Source organism: Plasmodium gonderi, assembly GCF_002157705.1.
Source record: "Plasmodium gonderi DNA, contig: Chr08, whole genome shotgun sequence".
Classification (NCBI taxonomy): Eukaryota; Apicomplexa; class Aconoidasida; order Haemosporida; family Plasmodiidae; genus Plasmodium; species Plasmodium gonderi.
In genome coordinates this window covers 1,128,455-1,148,020 of record NW_021628933.1, presented here as the reverse complement: position 1 = coordinate 1,148,020, position 19,566 = coordinate 1,128,455, and the positions used below count along the sequence as shown (strand labels likewise).

At 31.6% G+C, this 19,566-nt stretch overlaps 5 protein-coding genes across 5 annotated transcripts; 3 read left to right on the top strand and 2 right to left on the bottom strand.

The window, feature by feature from the left end:
- Positions 1–1,804: 1,804 nt before the first annotated feature.
- PGO_082240 (hypothetical protein, conserved) lies at positions 1,805–3,178 on the top strand (the record flags this gene model as incomplete). The annotated part of the gene is made up of 1 exon (XM_028687446.1): positions 1,805–3,178. One exon carries the CDS (start codon positions 1,805–1,807, stop codon positions 3,176–3,178), a length of 1,374 nt encoding a protein of 457 aa, XP_028543247.1.
- Positions 3,179–4,675: 1,497 nt separating this feature from the next.
- PGO_082230 (transporter) lies at positions 4,676–6,275 on the bottom strand (the record flags this gene model as incomplete). Its single annotated transcript, XM_028687445.1, has 4 exons — positions 4,676–4,715; positions 4,908–5,014; positions 5,135–5,739; positions 6,083–6,275. The coding sequence occupies 4 exons, from the start codon at positions 6,273–6,275 to the stop codon at positions 4,676–4,678; spliced, it is 945 nt and encodes a 314-aa protein (XP_028543246.1).
- Positions 6,276–10,209: 3,934 nt separating this feature from the next.
- Positions 10,210–11,334, top strand: PGO_082220 (hypothetical protein, conserved; the record flags this gene model as incomplete). Its single annotated transcript, XM_028687444.1, has 2 exons — positions 10,210–10,537; positions 10,973–11,334. The coding sequence occupies 2 exons, from the start codon at positions 10,210–10,212 to the stop codon at positions 11,332–11,334; spliced, it is 690 nt and encodes a 229-aa protein (XP_028543245.1).
- Positions 11,335–14,199: 2,865 nt separating this feature from the next.
- Positions 14,200–14,844, top strand: PGO_082210 (40S ribosomal protein S15Aa; the record flags this gene model as incomplete). The annotated part of the gene is made up of 2 exons (XM_028687443.1): positions 14,200–14,432; positions 14,685–14,844. 2 exons carry the CDS (start codon positions 14,200–14,202, stop codon positions 14,842–14,844), a joined length of 393 nt encoding a protein of 130 aa, XP_028543244.1.
- A 1,454-nt stretch (positions 14,845–16,298) lies between these two features.
- On the bottom strand, positions 16,299–18,257 carry PGO_082200 (E3 ubiquitin-protein ligase; the record flags this gene model as incomplete). Its single annotated transcript, XM_028687442.1, has 2 exons — positions 16,299–17,726; positions 18,042–18,257. 2 exons carry the CDS (start codon positions 18,255–18,257, stop codon positions 16,299–16,301), a joined length of 1,644 nt encoding a protein of 547 aa, XP_028543243.1.
- Between the last annotated feature and the right edge of the window lie 1,309 nt (positions 18,258–19,566).

The following is a 19,566-nucleotide window of genomic DNA, read 5'->3' as shown; positions in this document are numbered from 1 at the left end:
TATAGGAAAGTGTACAAGTATGTATGTCTGTATCCAAGCTACGTAAAAAGAAAAGAAACTTATATACAAATTGACATTACAGAAAACTTCGAATTGCAAATGGGTTACATGAATATTATGAAACGGAATGACGAACGAACAGACAATTTCTCATAGTCCTTATTTTCAGTACTCATTTGTGGACGCAAGCAAATGAATAGGAGTGGGGAAAGAATGCCAAATATATTATACTTTATTTCCGGTATATTAAAAGTGGTACACGAAAAGGTAGAATGTGGGAGGGTTGGTCAGGGAGGGGGGAGAGTAAAATTTCCCTACACTCATGGAACATAAATTATAGGTGCGTGTTAACCATCCATACATACATTAACATGTGCTTCCTCATGCATATATACCAGCATATGAGATATATGTGTTCTATTTATACACTTGAGAAAAAAGAAAAAAAAAAAAAAACTACCGTTGTACCTGACACACATTAAAACCACCGAACTGTTTGGTAAAATTACATTGGTTTAAAGCATGTACAAGAAAAATTTTTGCTTATTGTAATTGAGAATATTCCATTTAATGACATTTTGCATATTCGCTTTATAAACACATTTCCATATGTATCTTTCTCCATGCCTTACATATCAACACGCATGCACACTTGTAAAAAGAAAAAAAAAAAAAAAAAAAAAGGATATATTAATTCAACCTTACGTGAATTTTTAACCCAACTATGTAAAAACAAGTTTTCCACATTATCCATAAATGACAAAACATAGTAACAGCAAGGTTGGGTTGATGTTTACACATAAGCTGTTACCCCTTCCTAGATGATTATCTCGCTGCATTTCCCCTCCCCCTTGTATGTTTCCTTTTGTGACACATTCATTTTCGTAACACACTTACCTTTGTAACATATTTCCACTTTTTCAAACAAAGTTAGCTCGAAAAAAAAAAAAAAAAATCAGTTGACCAAATTGTATGAACAGGCAATAAATTTTTGTAAAATTTTATTCCAAAATAGCGAAAAGGGAAAAAGTAGACAAAACAAGCTAAAAAAAAAAAAAAAAACATATATATATATATATATATATATATATATATATATATATATATGTTTATATACGTGTTTATGCATATGTTTATATATTTATGTATGCATGTACAGGCAAAATTTTTTTTTTTTTTTTTTTTTTCTTTTTAACGTTTGAATTGTTCAGCGAAAATTTTTAATGCGCAAACGTTTGATCAGTTCATTGCTTTCAAAAAAAAAACTTTATTGAAGTAAAAGCGTGGAAGGGCTTTTTCACGAATAGCGCCAAGAGTAAACTTTTATATGATGTCAAGGGACACGTGCAGATAGTATACACACCCACATAGTTATAGCGTACGAAGTGCAGACAGGATACACACCCATACGTAGTAATCTCGTACGAAGTGCAAACATAGTGCTAACCCCACACACACACACACTCCCTAACCTACCTTGTTCCTAATTCCACGAAGCATAAAATACGAAAGCGTGTACTTAACCCATATTTGTATTCCCACGACACAATTTCATGGCCCCCTAAACCACCACATTTGCACCCATGTATTTGCATCCTGGTGTCAAAAAAAACATTTCCAATCTTCACATATTACACACAGCATACAGAAAATTTTACTGAATGTATATTTTTCTGCACTGACAAGTTTTTCGATAACGCAGAGTGACACAAGTGATGTTTATATTCTTCACCCAATACATAATTATAATCAGGCACGACGAATTCAAAACATCAATCCAATAAAAGTGATTCACAAAAAAAAAATGAACGGGGGAAACGATGTAGTGCCAAGACTTGGGTTCGATGAAATGAAAAGTGAGATGAACAAATATGGTGTTGAAATAACGCAGAGTACGTTGAAAAACCCAACGACAGAAGATGTGCAAGGAGTGTATAGCATATGCATAAAGTACATTTTAAACAAAGATATTAACAACATACGAATTGAAGAATTCACTGGAGATTTAAAAAGTGCAATGCCATCAATTGATGGAATTCAAATTCTACCAAATGAAGGGAAAAATCATTTACAAGCTATTGGAAATTTACGATTTATTCGACACTGTGAAAAAATTAACAGAATACTAGGAGTAGATAATACATTAAGCTATTTATTTAAACCTATAAGTAGTCACATAACAAAATTGATAAATGCCTTTATACACTTTATGAAATATAAAGAACAATTATACATTGAGAACGATGCTAAAATAAAACAAATTGAAGCAGCGAAAAACGAAGATGTATTACTTGATAATGAACTTAAAACGGTTAAGAGTGAATTGCATTCCCTGCTGTCCAATTATGAAGATATAAAAACTAGCATTCTTAACGAAAAAAACACAAAAAGAAATTACGAAGAAGAAATTATTGAAAGTCAAAATTTGTTAAACTCACAGCAGAGTATACTTATTTCGTTAAAATCGACGAAAGACAAAATTGTTAACGAAACGAATGAATTAATTTTCCAATTTTCTCGTTTTCGACAAAAAAAAGAAGATCTGGAAGATCAAATTGTACCTTCACCTGAAAAATTACAGGAATATAACAACGAATTGAAAGATTTACTATTTGAACATTTATCATATTTCGAATCAGACAAAAAAAAAAATGAAGAAATTAAAAACAAAATAAATGTTGCTGACTTGTGTATAAAAAAACTCGTTGAACTGTTAACCACCTTAACGAGTCATTTAAATGAAACAGTCAAATGTCATATTGATAAAAAAGAAGATATAAAAAATTTAGAAAAAAATATAAAATCATTAAAAACAGAAAAAGAAAATTTAACAAATAAAAAAAATGAACAAGAAAAAATTCTAAATGACACAGAACAGTATTTCTTAGAACAGAAAAATAAATGGAATGACAAACTCGAGGAAGAAGAAAAAAATATTACCCAGGTCCAAAGAAAGGTTAACCAAATGTATGAACAAGTAGAAAATGTTAATAATAAAACCAACAGGGAGGTTCAAGAAATTAATTCCATCATGAAACGTATTCAAGACACGGTTAATGACTACACAAGAAATATTGCTGCCATAGATGAATTAACTCAAAATACGAGGAATTCTCATGATATGCTAGCGAAAAAAATTCGAAGTCACGTGCAACCCTGTGTACAAATCCCTACATAAGTCCCCCGGCCCATGTACGTACATATTAAAATAGGTAATATAGGCACATGACACATTTATGCATTCAGCGGTTCCGCAGGGTGTTGTGAAAATTATACCGCGATTGTTGATTAGCCACTAACTTTTTTTCTCTCTCTTTTTTTTTCTCCTTTTTTCTTCCATTTTCCTTCCATTTTCCTTCCATTTTCTTCCATTTTCCTTCCATTTTCCTTCCATTTTCTTTCATTTTCCTTACATTTTCCTTCCATTTTCCTTCCATTTTCCTTCCTTTATCTCGTGTTTCCATCAATTCATTTGCTACCCCATTTTAGTGATCCTCCCAGTGGTTGTAAATTTCTACCAAAAATTGAAAAAACTTTTTTTCGTTTGCAAAAATGCCTGAACTGTTCAGGCAAATTCGGTTTGTGAAAATATAGGATTTGCTGTTTTTTTTTTTTTTTTTTTTTTTTTTTTTTTTTTTTTTTAAATGCTTAACGGCAAGGTAAAAATGAAACGAATTGTTTCGAACAAAACGGTGTGCTGTTTTTTTCTCCTTTCATTCCTGCTTTGTGAATAATAGCATATATATGGTCTATAAATGGACTGATTTGGTAGGTGGGGTGAAAGAGAGAAAGGGAAGCATATGAAAAGATACACGTTCTTTAAGGGAAGTTTTTTCTTAGAAATAAACAATCCGAGAAAAAGCGCCTTAACAAAAAGGAGACAAGCAAGTCATTCATTTAACATTCCATCCTATTACAGAAAAAACTAATCCTTTTTTTAATTCTAGAAAATTATGATGTGCTGCATGTGAAAAATGCTGTGCTTTCGTAAGGTCAGGGGTGGGGTATGATGTCAATGAGCAGAGGGGTGACAAATGGGCATATTACAGTTTGTTGCAGGATTGCGAAAAATGGAATATGTAAAAAAGTGCATGTGTCTGTATATATATATATATATATATATATATATATATATATATACGTGGAAAAAAAGGAAAAGAAAAATACGGCACGTGAAACGAATTAGGTACGTGAAAAAAATAAAGCAAATGTTAGTTGTAATTTAATAATTTTCTAAAAATATTTCATATAGAGCGGGGAGGGGAGATAAAAAATAACAGTGATAAATAAAAAAAAAAAAAAAAAATAGTCAAGTAAAATATCGTGATGAATTCATTTAAAAATGTATGGCAAATAAATTACTATTAAAAATATTCAAAAATATAGCGGGGGACAGGGGTAATAAAATAAGCATACTCATGGCTGTAATAAATAGAAATATTTACACGTGCAAAAATGTAAGTGAATATATATATATATATATATATATATATGTAGAAATATAAATGTGTAACCATAAGTGCACGCATCAGCTGACATGTATTTCACATAACCAACAAGATGGGGAGAATTATTACATGGGCAAAATTAAGAAGTGTTTTATTAAAATAAATTCGATGGTTCAGTTTATTTCAAAAGTGTCTGCGCTGTGCTGAGTGTTTGTGGTTGTTCCATCTTACATTGCATTGCTACTATTCTGCATTTCTATAGACAGGCTGCAAAGTGGGATATAAGCAGGAGTGTATGCAGGAGTGTATGCAGGAGTGTATGCAGGAGTGTATGCAGGAGTGTATGCAGGAGTGTATGCAGGAGTGTATGCAGGAGTGTATGCTGAAGTGTAAGCAGAAGTGTAAGTAGAAGTGTATGGGGACGTATGAACAGTAAGATTTTTCCTGCACATCGTTTACCTTTTCACTGCAGAGTTGTTTCCGCTACTACCAATCTGTTTGTAGTTCTTGTAACTTTCGCGATAAATAAAAAACAAAGGACATGCCAGAACTAAGGCACCAGCAATCTACAAAAAAAAAAAAAAAAAAAAAAATCAGAAACATTTATCATAAGCTTTTGAACGATTAAAATGGTTCAAACAAAATAAAAGTCGCTCTAAAAATAATGAAGACATTTTTGAACTCACGTAATTTCCAATGAATGTTGGAAGCAAGTTGCTAAAGTAAACTTTAGACCATGTGACATCTGTCTCTATCATCAAGGCAAGATTGAGTGTGTAAATATTTGCGATTATATGTTCATATCCTGCTATGGCAAATGCATAGACAGCGAAAAATACACTGAAAACTATTCCGGATCCATCCTTAATTGTAAGGACGAAATAAACAGCTAAACAAACAAAAATGTTACATCCAACTGCTTGACATATGCATTGAATAAATGTATGTTTCACTTTTTTTGTAGAAATATCATTTATAAATTGAAAAATATGATTTTTATCTATATCACTATTCTTTTTAAATGCTCCTGATCCATGGGAAACGAAAAATGCAAATGCTACTGCACCGACATAATTGCCAAAGAGAGAGATGCTCATCACTCGTATGTATTCTATTACAGATATTGTTCCTTGTAATAAAGCTGTTGTAACAGCTAAAGTATTTCCCGTAAATAAATCTGATCCCGTTGCTATGATACATAAAAAAGCTATTGGAAAGGTGAATCCGTATACGAATATGCTCATTGAAATCCCTACGTGCTCTCGCAATTTGTGGTAGTAGAAGTGGCCCCCTGCGCGCGTGTAAACGTATGTGTAAGTAAACGTATGTACAAGCAAACATATGTATGTGTATGTAAACGTATGTACAAGCAAACATATGTATGTGTAAGTAAACGTATGTATAAGCAAACATATGTATAAGCAAACATATGTATAAGCAAACATATGTATAAGCAAACATATGTATAAGCAAACATATGTATGTGTTCAATTTTCGCGTTCGGATGAAGTGGGGGTAAGATGACGCTGAGAAAAAAAAAAAAAGATCCCCTAGAATGGGCAACATACAAACATATGCGAATAACATGCAGATATACATATCTTGGAAAGATGTGCGTCTCTCTCGAATCTAACCTGCTATGCCTGATGCATGAGCACAGAGACCAACAAAAATTCCAGCCAATATAGCCTTCATCAACAATGTCCAATTCGAGTAATGGGCTTTGGATTTGCCATACTCAACACATCGAATGTAGGATTCCTCACTAGAGCATGTAGTCTTTACACTTAAAGGATCTATGACATATTTGTTGCTACCCTTTGGCATTTTAAAATTGAAATGGGGAGAGACGTAGGGGAAACAAGGGAAAGAAGCTGGAGAGGGCGCGGACGTACGAAGAAAAAAACAAAAATAAAATGCAAAATGCGCAAAATAGAAAATGTACAATATGCAAAATGCGCAAAATAGAAAATGTACAATATGCAAAATGCGCAAAATAGAAAATGTGCAATATGCAAAATGCGCAAAAAACAAAATGTACAATATGCAAAATGCGCAAAAAACAAAATGTACAATATGCAAAATGTACAATATGCAAAATGCGCAAAATAGAAAATACACAATATGCAAAATGCGCAAAACGCAGGATAAACAAAAGTGGAGATAAAATAGTGGGAAAGGGGAAGGGAAAAAAGTCTTCTTAATTAATTGAAAATCATTCGACTTATAATCCCAAAGATAGCCAAAAATTCAGAACAAAAAGGAAAAAAAAAAAAATTAAGGTAAAAAATTCAAAAACGGAAATGAAAAGGTGGATATGATAAATATTTCGGAGAAAAAAAAAAAAAAAAAAAAAAATTAGAGATGAAGCAAAAGATTTTTTTTTTTTTTTTTTTTATTTAGTATTCACTCCAGCAATTAGGGAGGAAATGCATATTTGCATGCGTTTACTGGAAAAAAAGATCATCATATAATACACTTTTACGTATGGAGAAGTGCAGTAGGGGTTGTGGTTTATGTGTTTATGTTAATATGTATACATATATATGTATGTGTAAAATACATATATTTTATTATATATGAATTTATTTACATATGCAACATTGCGACAATGAAACCTTTGGGCGTTGAAAAAAGTCTATATAATTACCGTGTAACTGTTTAATGGGCGATGGGACCTTAGTTTGGGCAAACACGAAGGTGAAATGCAAAATTCAAGCGTTTGAAAAATTTTCAAATTGATATAGCATAGTGGGTAAACAAATGGACAGTGGCCAGTACACAAGGTAAAAGTTATTTAACCAAAGATAAATTCGGGCGCTATATTCTGAACGTACATGTGCACATATACGTATACATATGCGTATACATATATGTATACACATATATATATATATATATATATATATAATATACAAATGCAGGAGCACCCACCCATTATATCCGTACCTACACTAATGTCATCACAAATATAAGCAGCTCATTAATTGCTAAGCGGGTAGAGACTGTGGGAACTTGCACATGATATGTGAACCCTAAGCAATCATGCAACATCAGGAGGTGATTATATCTCCACTTTTCACAATAATTAAAGTACAAATATGTTGGAGTGAAGAAAGGAAACTCTGAAGGGAAGATTGAATATGACAGAAGAAAACTTAAACAATTAGTTGTAAACGTCATGTGTGTTGGTTTATTTTGTGTGATAGCGACAGGTGGGAGGGAACACTGAAATACACATGTATATTAATACATTATACTTGTTTTCGTCTATTCGCTTTCCCAATTTGATAATTTTTATAAACTTCCAAACGCTTAAATTTGTTTTTTTTCACCTGAACGTGTGCATGTAATTTTTTAACCAATTTTTTTTTTTTTTTTTTTAAAATGGGGAAAAGGGGAAATAATGAAAAGAAAAAGAAAAAAAATTGGATAAAAAATTACATGCACACGTTCAGGTGAAAAAAAACAAATTTAACAGAATGTATAAACTAGCAAAGCGACACAGAACGCTATTACGAAATAGAAATTTCTTTTCTCTTGAAATTGAAAACAATTTTGAACGGATTTACATTTTGTTACAAAAAAATTATTTCCTTAAGGTGTTCCGATTTATTCTCATATGTTGTATGAAACCATTACACTTAAATAGTAGGGGAATATAAATAAGCGCATATTCAAACATGTGAAAAGCTACACAATTAACAGATTATTTATTAGGGAATTCTATAGCAAGCTCATTTGTAAAGTGAATGAAAATGAAATTCTTTCTTTATTCATGTTTTTTTTTTTTTTTTTTTTTTTTTTTTTTTTCTATTCGTTTTATATGATAACATTCAATCTGTGTAAAAATGTACACAACACAGTGTTTTTTGTTTGGTGATAGCATATAATGCATCAACTTTATATTTTGCAAAATTTTGCTCTCCCTCCGTATCACTTTGAATTGTTAACTTAGTGTGACCTTTTTGTATTACTTCGCTTCATCATTTTATTTGTCCTTGGCTTCATCATTTTATTTGTCCTTGGCTTCGTCATTTTATTTATACATTGCTTTATTTTTACTTTGCCTTGTTATTTTTTTTTTTTTTTTTTCTCACTTTGCAATCGAAACTTTCCTGCATTATTTTACGCACAATTTATTTGTCTGCTTCCACGTATCCCCGTCCCCATCTTCATCTTTTTCACAATTCTGGAAGGAGAGGATGTATATATATAATAACACACATTGTGAAAATATATCACATTTGACACATAATTATTGTCAGAATCTTCCTCTTGAGTGTTTTATTAATGTTTCTCAAATTCTGGAGCCCCTTTTTTTTTTTTTTTTTTTTTTTTTTAAACGTTCCTTGCTTTCGCCGCATAAGGTGCAAACACGTTTTACATTCATCACACCAAGTCGCAAAAACATTTATGCTATTTTATAAAATAATGGACATTAGCTGTATTTTTTTGAAGAAACATATTTGCATTTTCTTCTCCACCCCCCCCTTTCTACCTTTTTTTTTTTTTTTTTTTTTTTTTTCCCGTTTTTGGGTTTACTACTCTGATTATAATACCCGCTTTGTTTTTTGTTTTTTTTTTTTTCACGAATTTAGAAATATGTGCAAAGCGGTTTTCTCTCCTTTGTGGAGAAGCAAAAATATATAAGAAAATATAGTATAATTGTGAAAGAACACATTTTGGGAACAGAAAAAAAAAAAAAAAAATATACATATGAACACATGTACATATATACATATATACATATATATATATATGTTTAAATTGGGGTTGTGAAAAAATTGAAGCCGTGTTATGGAGTTTTTTTTTTTTTTTTTTTTTTTCTTCTTCTTCTTCTTCTCCTTTTTCCGCATCTTCTGTTTCTTCCTTTGTTTTCTCCCATTATAATGCCACTTTATTTTATTTTTATTTCATTTTTTTGTTAACATAAAAATAGGAATAAAAAAAAAAAAAAAAAAAAAAAAAATAGCTGGAAATTGGGAAATTGGTTCATCTCCCCAAGGTCCAAAGGCACGTGGAGTATAGGGTGACCATCCATTTCAGAAAATTTACCTAACTCTCTGGTTATTACTTTTTTCTATTTATAAAATTGAAAAAATTGTAACAATTCCTAGATTGTATTATCAACGCAGACACGGTAAAAAAAAAAAAAAAAAATTAAATTAATCGAAAGCGAGATATGAGAGTTATATCAAATATGACGAAATGAATGTTTATTTTTTGAAGATACAGCAAAAGTTATAGAATTTCCTTTTATTTTTATATGTTATGTATTTTTTCCTCTTTTTTACAGAGGGATTTCATTTTTTTTTTTTTTTTTTCCCCCTCTTTTTGTTACATTATATAGAGAGGATCCATAAATATATATATTTTAGATCATCCCCTCTTTAAGCCATATATATATATATATGTATAGGCAAACGTACATGCACACACATTGTTAGCCATTTTTACTTCCATCCTCCCATTAGACAAATACAACAAACGTTGCGTTTATATCCTACTTCTTGAAGAACACAAAAAGAGATTCATCACTGAGCTCCTTGTTCACAGAGGAACAAATCAGAATCAGATGCGTGGTCATGTCAGACTATGTAGTTTACATGTAACATATGTATTTCCCTCCTTTTGTATGTAGATATACAAGAAACGACAGAAAGTGTATATTTATTCTGTGTTCCTTCACTACCCCAAACCACGTCGAAGGACATTTTCATGTGTGTGAAAAAAAAAATATATATATATATACTAACAAATGAAGGTTGGAAAATTATATTCAAAGAATAAAGAAAAGGAACATGAAAAGAACAACACAGGAGGGGATAACTCCTCCAACATGAATGCTTTTAAAAGACTTTCATCCAAAGTGTTAGGAGATTCAATAAATAATTTTGATTTAAACAAGACATTAAATGATATAGATGATTATGTGAAACATTATCCATTTATAAATGATTTAGGAAAGAAGTATGGTATAAAACCATCTTATATAATTGTAGGAGTATCTGGTTTTTTACTTATTTCACTTATTTTTGGTTGGGGTGCAGCTTTAATATGTAACATACTTGGATTTGCATATCCAGGTAACTACACACTCGTTTCATGAGGAAAAAAACTTTTCTCGTGCAAAAAAGAAACGATGTACATACCTTTGAATGTACATACCTTTGAATGTACATACCTTTGAATGTACATACCTTTGAATGTACATACCTTTGAATGCACATACCTTTGAATGCACATACCTTTGAATGTACATACCTTTGAATGTACATACCTTTGAATGTACATACCTTTGAATGTACATACCTTTGAATGTACATACCTTTGAATGTACATACCTTTGAATGTACATACCTTTGAATGTACATACCTTAGAATGCACATACCTTTGAATGTACATACCTTTGAATGTACATACCTTAGAATGCACATACCTTTGAATGCACATACCTTTGAATGCACATACAAAAATGATGAATTTTTTTTCTCCTATCATCCCTCTTCCCTTTTCTCAGCATACCAATCGTTCAAAGCAGTAGAATCACAAAGTAAAGATGAAACGAAACTGTGGCTCACATATTGGGTAGTATATTCCCTCTTTTTTTTTTTCGAATATCTAATTGATATTATTTTATTTTGGGTTCCTTTCTATTATTTGTTAAAATTACTTTTTCTTTTCTACTTGTATATGCCACAAGTCAGAGGAGCAGAAACTGTATACAATTTTATTGTTAGACCAATATTACTCAAACATGAAAAAACAATAGACGATACTGTTAACAAAATTAGTCAAACGGCTACTAGCCATTTAACACAAATTACTGGGAATCTTACAGAAAAGATAATCCAAGATGGTATGCGCAGAAGAAACATCTAACGTAGACAGTGACGAGACGAACGATCTGCTGGTGGTGGTGGTGTAATTTGAAAACAATACGTGAAAGAAAAAAAGGAAAAAAATGGGATAAAAATTGAGGGGAAATAGGATAAGGATAAGCAGAGAATAGCATGTGGTGGAAGTAGCCCATTTTTGACTTATTCATTTTTTCACTATTTCACTTTTTCACTATTTCACTTTTTCACTTTTTCACTTTTTCATTTTTTCACTTTTTCACTTTTCCACTTTTTCACTTTTCCACTGCGACAGCATAAATACGCTACATTTTAAAAGAAAAAAAAAGTACCTCCCAATTTTAACTCATCGAAGGGTCCTCACATGATGAAGCAATTGTATATATATACATACATGCATTATACATTCACATTGGGAAGTGGAAATTCATCCTGCTAACTCTACCGATTCTATTGACTCTACCTCTTTGGGGTGAACATTTTTGTCCATATTAGTTTATCAAAACATATGTCTCATCCTGCATGCATATACATTTAGATGTTATTTTATTTTTTTTTTTTTTTTTTTGACCCGAAATTTGTTCTGATAGCAGTTCAAAGTTTAACCCTCAATCAACCAGTTTCTCTTTTTTTTTTTTTTTTTCCTCTTTTTTGTTTTAAAAATTTACATAATTAAATAACTTTTTAAATATTATCTGCCATACATGCGTTTAAATAAGGACATACACACGTACTTATGCATGTACATGTGTATATATATGAATATATGGACAAGCAGGTCTGCGTTAATAATTGATAAAACTGTGGAGTTGGCAAAGTGTATGGATATGTACATGCACCTGTAAATGAATTCTTAGAGGTGGGACGCAAGCAGAGTGAAATCAATAATTACATAACGATGATGATATCCTTCTGCTGAAAAAAAAAAAAAAATAAAGAACACATATCCCACTTGCTAGCAGTTTTGGATCCTGGATCTTACATATGGAAAAAGAGGATCCAAGGAATGGCATGTTGGTAGTAGGTAAAAGGTATGGCATGTTGGTAGCTAACTTTTACATACCCATTTTACCTATAACATGGTATATATATATATATATATATATATATATATATATATATATATATATATATATATATATAACCAATAAAATATTCATTCTTCACGTTCTGTTCAATGTATTTGTTGTAATAACTTATGTAAGTCACATGTGCTAGCAGGGTAGTGAAAAATACATCATGGGAGGGTTGCTAATGTGTTTTACATGCGTCCGATGTATTTTCTCACTCCACATTTTCATCGCAAACTTTTCTTTTTCCCGAAATCATGGCACACGTGCTATTCATTCGAAAGGTTACATTTTACAGACGTTCCACTGTATGCACATTTCTCATGTATACATATATATATATATATACATATATATAACACTATTCATGCGTATGGTGGATATATGTACCAAATTGTGGAATATATTACAATATAATGTGTGCTTTTTATGTGAATTTGTTCCCATAGTAGTGTTAATGATTTTACACAGAATTATATCAAAATCAGAAACATATATTTTGCGCAAAAAATCTTATACCCGTATTGTTGGCATATTGGTCATCCACCCTCCCCTTAGTGCTTTTAAAAATATTCTTCACAAAGTTTTATTTTATAATTTTTCCCTCTTTTTTTTTTTTTTTCTTTTTTTTGTCAAAACTTGTGCAATGATGCGAAAAAGCACGAAATTAAGGGAGGAAAAAGTGAAGAAAAAAAAAAAAAAAAAAGGAAGAAATATAAAAACTGAAAGGCGGTGGGGTTGGTCGTGATAGGGTAAATGCATATATATATATATATATATATATCATACCGCGACACAAGTTTCGACAAAAAAAAAAAAAAAAAAAAAAAAGATCCTAAAGGGGGAACTGCATATACATGTATTCATAAATGTATGTATACATATATATATATCTACACATGAGTACAAGTAAAAAATATGTATCCTCTCACGAGGCCATATTATATGAATTTGTAGAGAAAAAACTGAGAAAAAAATGAAAAAATAATAAGAGGAAAACACATTCAACGAACGTTTAAAAAGAAAACAGAAAAAAAAGTACCAATAAAAAAAGAAAATAATATCATACCTACCACCATCCATTCATTATTCCGGGAGCATGTGCACCCAATTTAAGTATGAAAACTTTTTTTTTCCTTTCATTTTTCAACTTATATGCTTATTAAACGCACTTACAATTTTACCAAGCTTTCTTAAAATTTCTAAACTTTCTTTTATGCCATCCTAATTTGTTCCACGTTTTCAAACAGGTTCATTTTTTTTTTCCTTTTTTTTTTTTTTATAAGCAACATTGCTGATTTGTGGTTCCACCTATCTTTAGAGAAAAAATAAATAAAAAAATTAGCAAACAAAAAAAAAAAAAAAAAAAAAAAAAAAAAAAAAAAAAAAAAAAAAAAAAAAAAAAAAAAAAAAAAAAAAAAAAAAAAAAAAAAAAAAAAAAAAAAAAAAAAAAAAAAAAAAAAAAAAAAAAAAAAAAAAAAAAAAAAAAAAAAAAAAAAAAAAAAAAAACAAAAAAAATAGCAAAAAAAAAAAAAAAAAAAAAAAAAGAAATAACAAATAAGCAAATAAAAGTGACAGCCTTGTTTTGAAGCAAAATCCCCCGTTTGCAATCCGGCACTTTATTTTATTTTTCCTTCACACCAAATTTCAAGCGCTTTAACGTGGTTACAGGGTAAGAATTGAAAGAAAAGGGAGATATATATACAAGCACGCATACACATACATACATATATATATATATATATATATATATATACACGTACATATATATATACATGTATACACGTGTATATGTTTATTTTTCCCCCTCTCCCGATCAGATGGTTCGAATGAGCGTATTGGCAGATTGCTTAAAAACAATTAACAATGCAGAGAAAAGAGGTAGGCGACAGGTCTTGATTCGACCTTCATCCAAAGTGGTAATTAAGTTCTTACAGTACATGCAGAAGAAGGGATACATAGGAAATTTTGAAATAGTAGATGATCACAGATCCGGAAAAATTGTCGTGAATTTGTTAGGAAGAATAAACAAATGTGCAGTCATATCCCCAAGGTAACGTGAGAAGGCAGCAGCAACAGCAGCTGCCCTGTGTGCCCGGCCAGCTGGGGGAAAACAGACTCAGCGAGCTCGCACCCCTGGTCATGCATACCATGCTTGTATGAATACATGTCATACATAAATAATTACACGTGTGAAGCACTGGAATTTGCACTTGATGAGCTACCTTTTTTCCCCCACCAGTTGGTTCACCCCTTCTGTCACGTTTTTCTGCTTCAAAATTCACAATCTTCATTCCCAACACAGGTACGACGTGAAACTGGAAGAAATTGAAAAAATTATTACAAACATCCTTCCCAGTAGACTTTTTGGTCATTTGATTTTAACCACACCTTACGGAATTATGGATCACGAAGAGGCAAGAAGAAAACACACTGGAGGTAAGGTTCTCGGATTTTTCTTTTAAGCATGGAGAGAGAGAAAGAAAGAGAGAAAGAGAGGTGGGGTTATTCACTAATTTTCAAGTTGAACAGTTCGATGAAACAAATGGAAAAAGGTTGTATGTTGTATACCACATGGAAGATAGAAAAAATGTGGAAACATAAATGGGTGTGCCAAGTTTAGATTTGTTTTTGTTTTGGAAAAATGCCTTTGGAAAAAAAAAAAAAAAAATCCACAAATAGGAGATGATATATATATATATACATACAGCTCAGATGAAAAAAAGACCAAATCGAGAGAAATGAAAATGGGGATATACACTAGTGCGAAGAAAAGAAATCATGCACGCACATTCCCCCCTTTTTTTTTTTTTTTTTTTTTTTTTTTTTTTGCACACTACATTTTTATCTCTATTCTAATTTTTTAAAAACTTAAATCCATGCACATTTATATGCACGTGTTTTTTTTTTTTTTTCTTTTTCCCATTCATGTGTGTAAACATTTTGAGGAATTAAAAAAAATGACGTGTATAATCCGCATGAAAACAAACAATGACATAAAGAGGAATTAAAAAAAGGAGGGGGAGATGGGACGAACTCCTATATATGCACACACCCGCCCCCCATAAATAAGCACACATATATATATATATATATACATTTATATATATATATACATTTATATATATATATACATTTATATACACCATTTGAAGGATACAAATGGGAACACTGAATTTTAAGGAGTACAAACAACTGCATGCAGCACTGCAAAAAGCGTGGTGAGGACGAGATCAAATGAGGTTAAAGTGGAGGTAAGCAATCTTCAAGTTTGGCAGGCTTCAAATGAGGTAAATGAAAAGTGGAGTTCGTGGGTTAGTATATTATGGGGTCATCAGGCTATTCTCTCCGCTAGCTTGCCCATGATATTCACAAACAATCAAACAAACAAGCAAGAAAACAAAAAAAAAAAAAAAAAAAAAAAAAAAAAATACATAAAAATATGTAAAAGAATAAAAAAAGGCACTTCAAAAGTTAGCATTCAAGACAAATGAGGAATATATACGAGATGATGAAAAGTGAGCGACAACAAAGTGTTGTCAAAAAAAAAAAAAAATTGAAAAAAAGTATCACCCTTAAAACGAAAAAAAAAAAAAAAAAAAAAAAAATTCACGCCAGGTGCAATATTATGCTATGCATGGGAAAATGGTTTTTTGCAGGCAATTGGTTTTTGTTTTTGCTTATGTTTTTTCTTTTTCTTTTGCTTATGTTTTTGCTTTTGCTTTTGCTTATTTTTTTTTTTTTCCTCTTCTGCTCATTCGGCATACTGTGCACTTCTTCTTCTCATGAATCCCATCGTGCACTCCTCCTTCTCATGAATCCCATCGTGCACTCCTCCTTCTCATGAATCCCATCGTGCACTCCTCCTCCCCGTTTTGTATCTCCATCGAGCATGGTTGCATCACCCGCTGGTGGATTTCTATGGCATCTCGGATGCCCTGTCCATATTCCTCAAGGGGAACTTAATAAAAGAGTTGAATAGACACCTGCAGATAGGGCATTTTTCCTGTCTGAGAGATTTCATACAATCGTAACAAAAGGAAGAGTGTCTACATGGCATGAGTAAGGTGTCTTTGTAAGACGTCATGCAAATGAGACATTCCTTATCGTGCTCTTCATGTCCATAGATATCTAGAATGTCCACAAATTGGAAGGATTGGTTTTTCTTTTTACTTTTATGAAGCATGGCAGTTGTTGTTGAACCATTTTCACTCATCACACAGATATCTTTAATTATAAAAGGTTTATATTTGTCCTTCATTTTTTTAAAGTCGACTAGAACTACTTCTGATATATTTTCATTGTTACAGTATTTGGCTTTTTTCCCATTATCTTTTACTGTTTTTCCAATTCCCACAAAAGGTGTAGAATTCAACATGGAGGGAGATCCTGGTGGGGAAGGAACGCTGTTTATAACAATTACGAGTGGAATTCTGATTTGTTCTTCTGTCATATAATTATTTAGAATTTTTTCATCTAAAGGATTATTTTCATCAAGTTTATCTTTTTTTAATTTTTCTTTCACTTCATCTAGATAGGTATTCTTTTCAATTTCAATTTGGTTTAGAATATCTGTAACACAGAAATTTTCATCATGAGGCATTGTGTATGTAATATTTTCCCCGGTACTGAAGAACGAGCTTGAGGTTTTATAGAAACATGAATTGAAATTAATAAATGTGTTATTATAAATGGGAGCTGATAATGACGAATGGTTATGATAATTCTGAAAATTCTGATAATCCTTATTATGATCGTGGCTAAGACCAGGGCGATACTTATGATGAGGATCGTAATTTTCATCACCTCTAATTGTGTGTCCACTTCTTCCTTCTCCTCCTCCTCCCCCAACCCCATGTTCCTCTTCTTCTGTAGTATTGTAAATATTATTTTTTTCATTATCAAGCAAATATGCCATTGCATCAGAAGACGATGGCTTCGACTGTAATGTTTTACTAAATCCCTCTTTAAAAAAATTTTTAAAATTATCTATACATATGACAGTATTTTTCCCATTCGTACATTTCTTACCTGCTTCTATCTTCTCATGAATCACATGATTTATTTCATTAAGCAGGACACCCCAGTAAAGAGTCACGTAAACACAATTATTTGTTGAAAAGGTAAATGTAATTGTATACTTGAAATAATTATTCATATCATTAGCACTCGAACTCAAGTAACTTTTGAATAATTGAATATTATCGTTAATCGTTATGTTCAGGTTTATTTTTTCTACATTCTTGGGCGTGATTTTTTTTTTTATTCGAATAATGTCGTTCACGTGACTTCTGCACAGCATCTTAATTTCGTTGATGTACCTCGACATGTTCTGCATGTATATGGCCTGCGCAAGGGGAGGGAGGAAACAAACGGTGTGGCGGTGCAGAATGGCGGTGCAGATTGGCGGTGCAGAATGGCGGTGCAGAATGGCGGTGCAGATTGGCGGTGCAGAATGGCGGTGCAGAATGGCGGTGCAGAATGGCGGTGCAGAATGGCGGTGCAGAATGGCGGTGCAGATTGGCGGTGCAGAATGGCAATACAGCGGGGTGTACCCCCTTTTACTAGGCTCTGGTGTTGGCACACCATATCAAATTAAGCATAGGCTAAAGAAAAAAAAAAAAGGGGGAGAAAAATTGACGCTCAATTTTTATATTCTTACCTTTCTGTCCCTCAAATATTTCATAATATTGTAAGAAGTGTAGTATCTTGATATTATCGATAGTCCCCATAAAAATATAATAAAAAATATAAGGAAACATAAGGTGTTCATAAAACTGGACATATTAAATATACACCAAATGTCTTCATCTTTGCAGTTATTGGACATGACAGTGTTCTTATACATATCAAGATCGTACTCATCAATAATGTTCATTGTGATGGAAGATTATTTGAAAAAAAAAAAAAAAAAAAAAAAAAGGGGGAGGGTAAAGTGGAGTACAGTAGTATATGGTGGGAAGGAGGTATTGTTGGTTTAACATAAAAGCAAGCCTATGATTTGGGAGTTGGAGATTGGTAGGGAAATATATTGTTTCTGTCCTCTTCAAATTTGTTAAAAAATCTTTTACAGAAATGAAAATTGCATTGTTTCGAAATTTCCCTTTCCTTCCCTCTACTTGTTATCGCCATGCGCACACAGCAAGCTTCGTTTGTGCCTTAAGTTTTTTAAGACCCTCGTTCCTAATTCTGCATACATGTATTTGTGTATATATATATATATATATATATGTATGTAACAGGTTTTTCCTTCAATACCTACTTTCTATTTTCCTCAGTGTCAGCAGTAATAAGTTTCATTTATCCACACTCGGATAATCTCCCCCCACCCACAACACCATTCACAAATGAGGACACTGAAAAGGAATTAAAAAAAATCACGCTAAATCCTCGTCACTAATGTAAAAACAAAAAAAAAAAAAAACACAATTTTCCTTTTCACTCAGCTATTTTTCCTATACAAAAGAAAAGGATGTGCATAGGGCAGTCACAGAGAGAAAAAAAAAAAAAAAAAAAAAAAAAATTCTGACCAGTCAGGTTATTTTTCTCCTTCCTCCAAAATGGTGAAGAAGTGATTGGACTAAAGGAGGGCATCGCATCGTTTTATCATATGAGTTGGCATCCCCGTAGCAAAAAAAAAAAAAAAAAAATAAATAAATAAATAAATAAATAAAATAACTTTTTGCAAATCTTATTGAAGATATAGGATAAACAAAAATAAACATCATATCTCTGTAGTTTTACATTTCAGAAACGAACACCACTTTTTTTTTTTTTTTTTTTTTTTTTTTTTTTTTCTTTTTTTCTTCCATCCTTGTGACGAACAGCTTCATTCACGCGGTTGCAAAGGGTTTGGCACATTTTTTCAAATTTTTCTTTTCACAGCTTTGTTGCAGTTTTGTTTGTAGCTTTTTTTTCTTTTTCTTCTTCTTCTTCTTCTTTTTTGCATTCTTTTATGTATTTAAATTGATTCAGTTTTTTTTTTTTTTTTTAACTGCACTCAATAAGTGGAACTTTATTAACACTTGTTAAGGAGAAAAAGTGATGCAAAATTCAGTGTAGAAAGGCATGTAAATATATAATGTTTGCTCTGATGCGTTTCCCTGTTCACAGAGCAGGATTAACAACACCGGATTGATAAGGTAGGGAAAAAAAAAAAAATATAACGAACAAATTGTGCAGCAAAT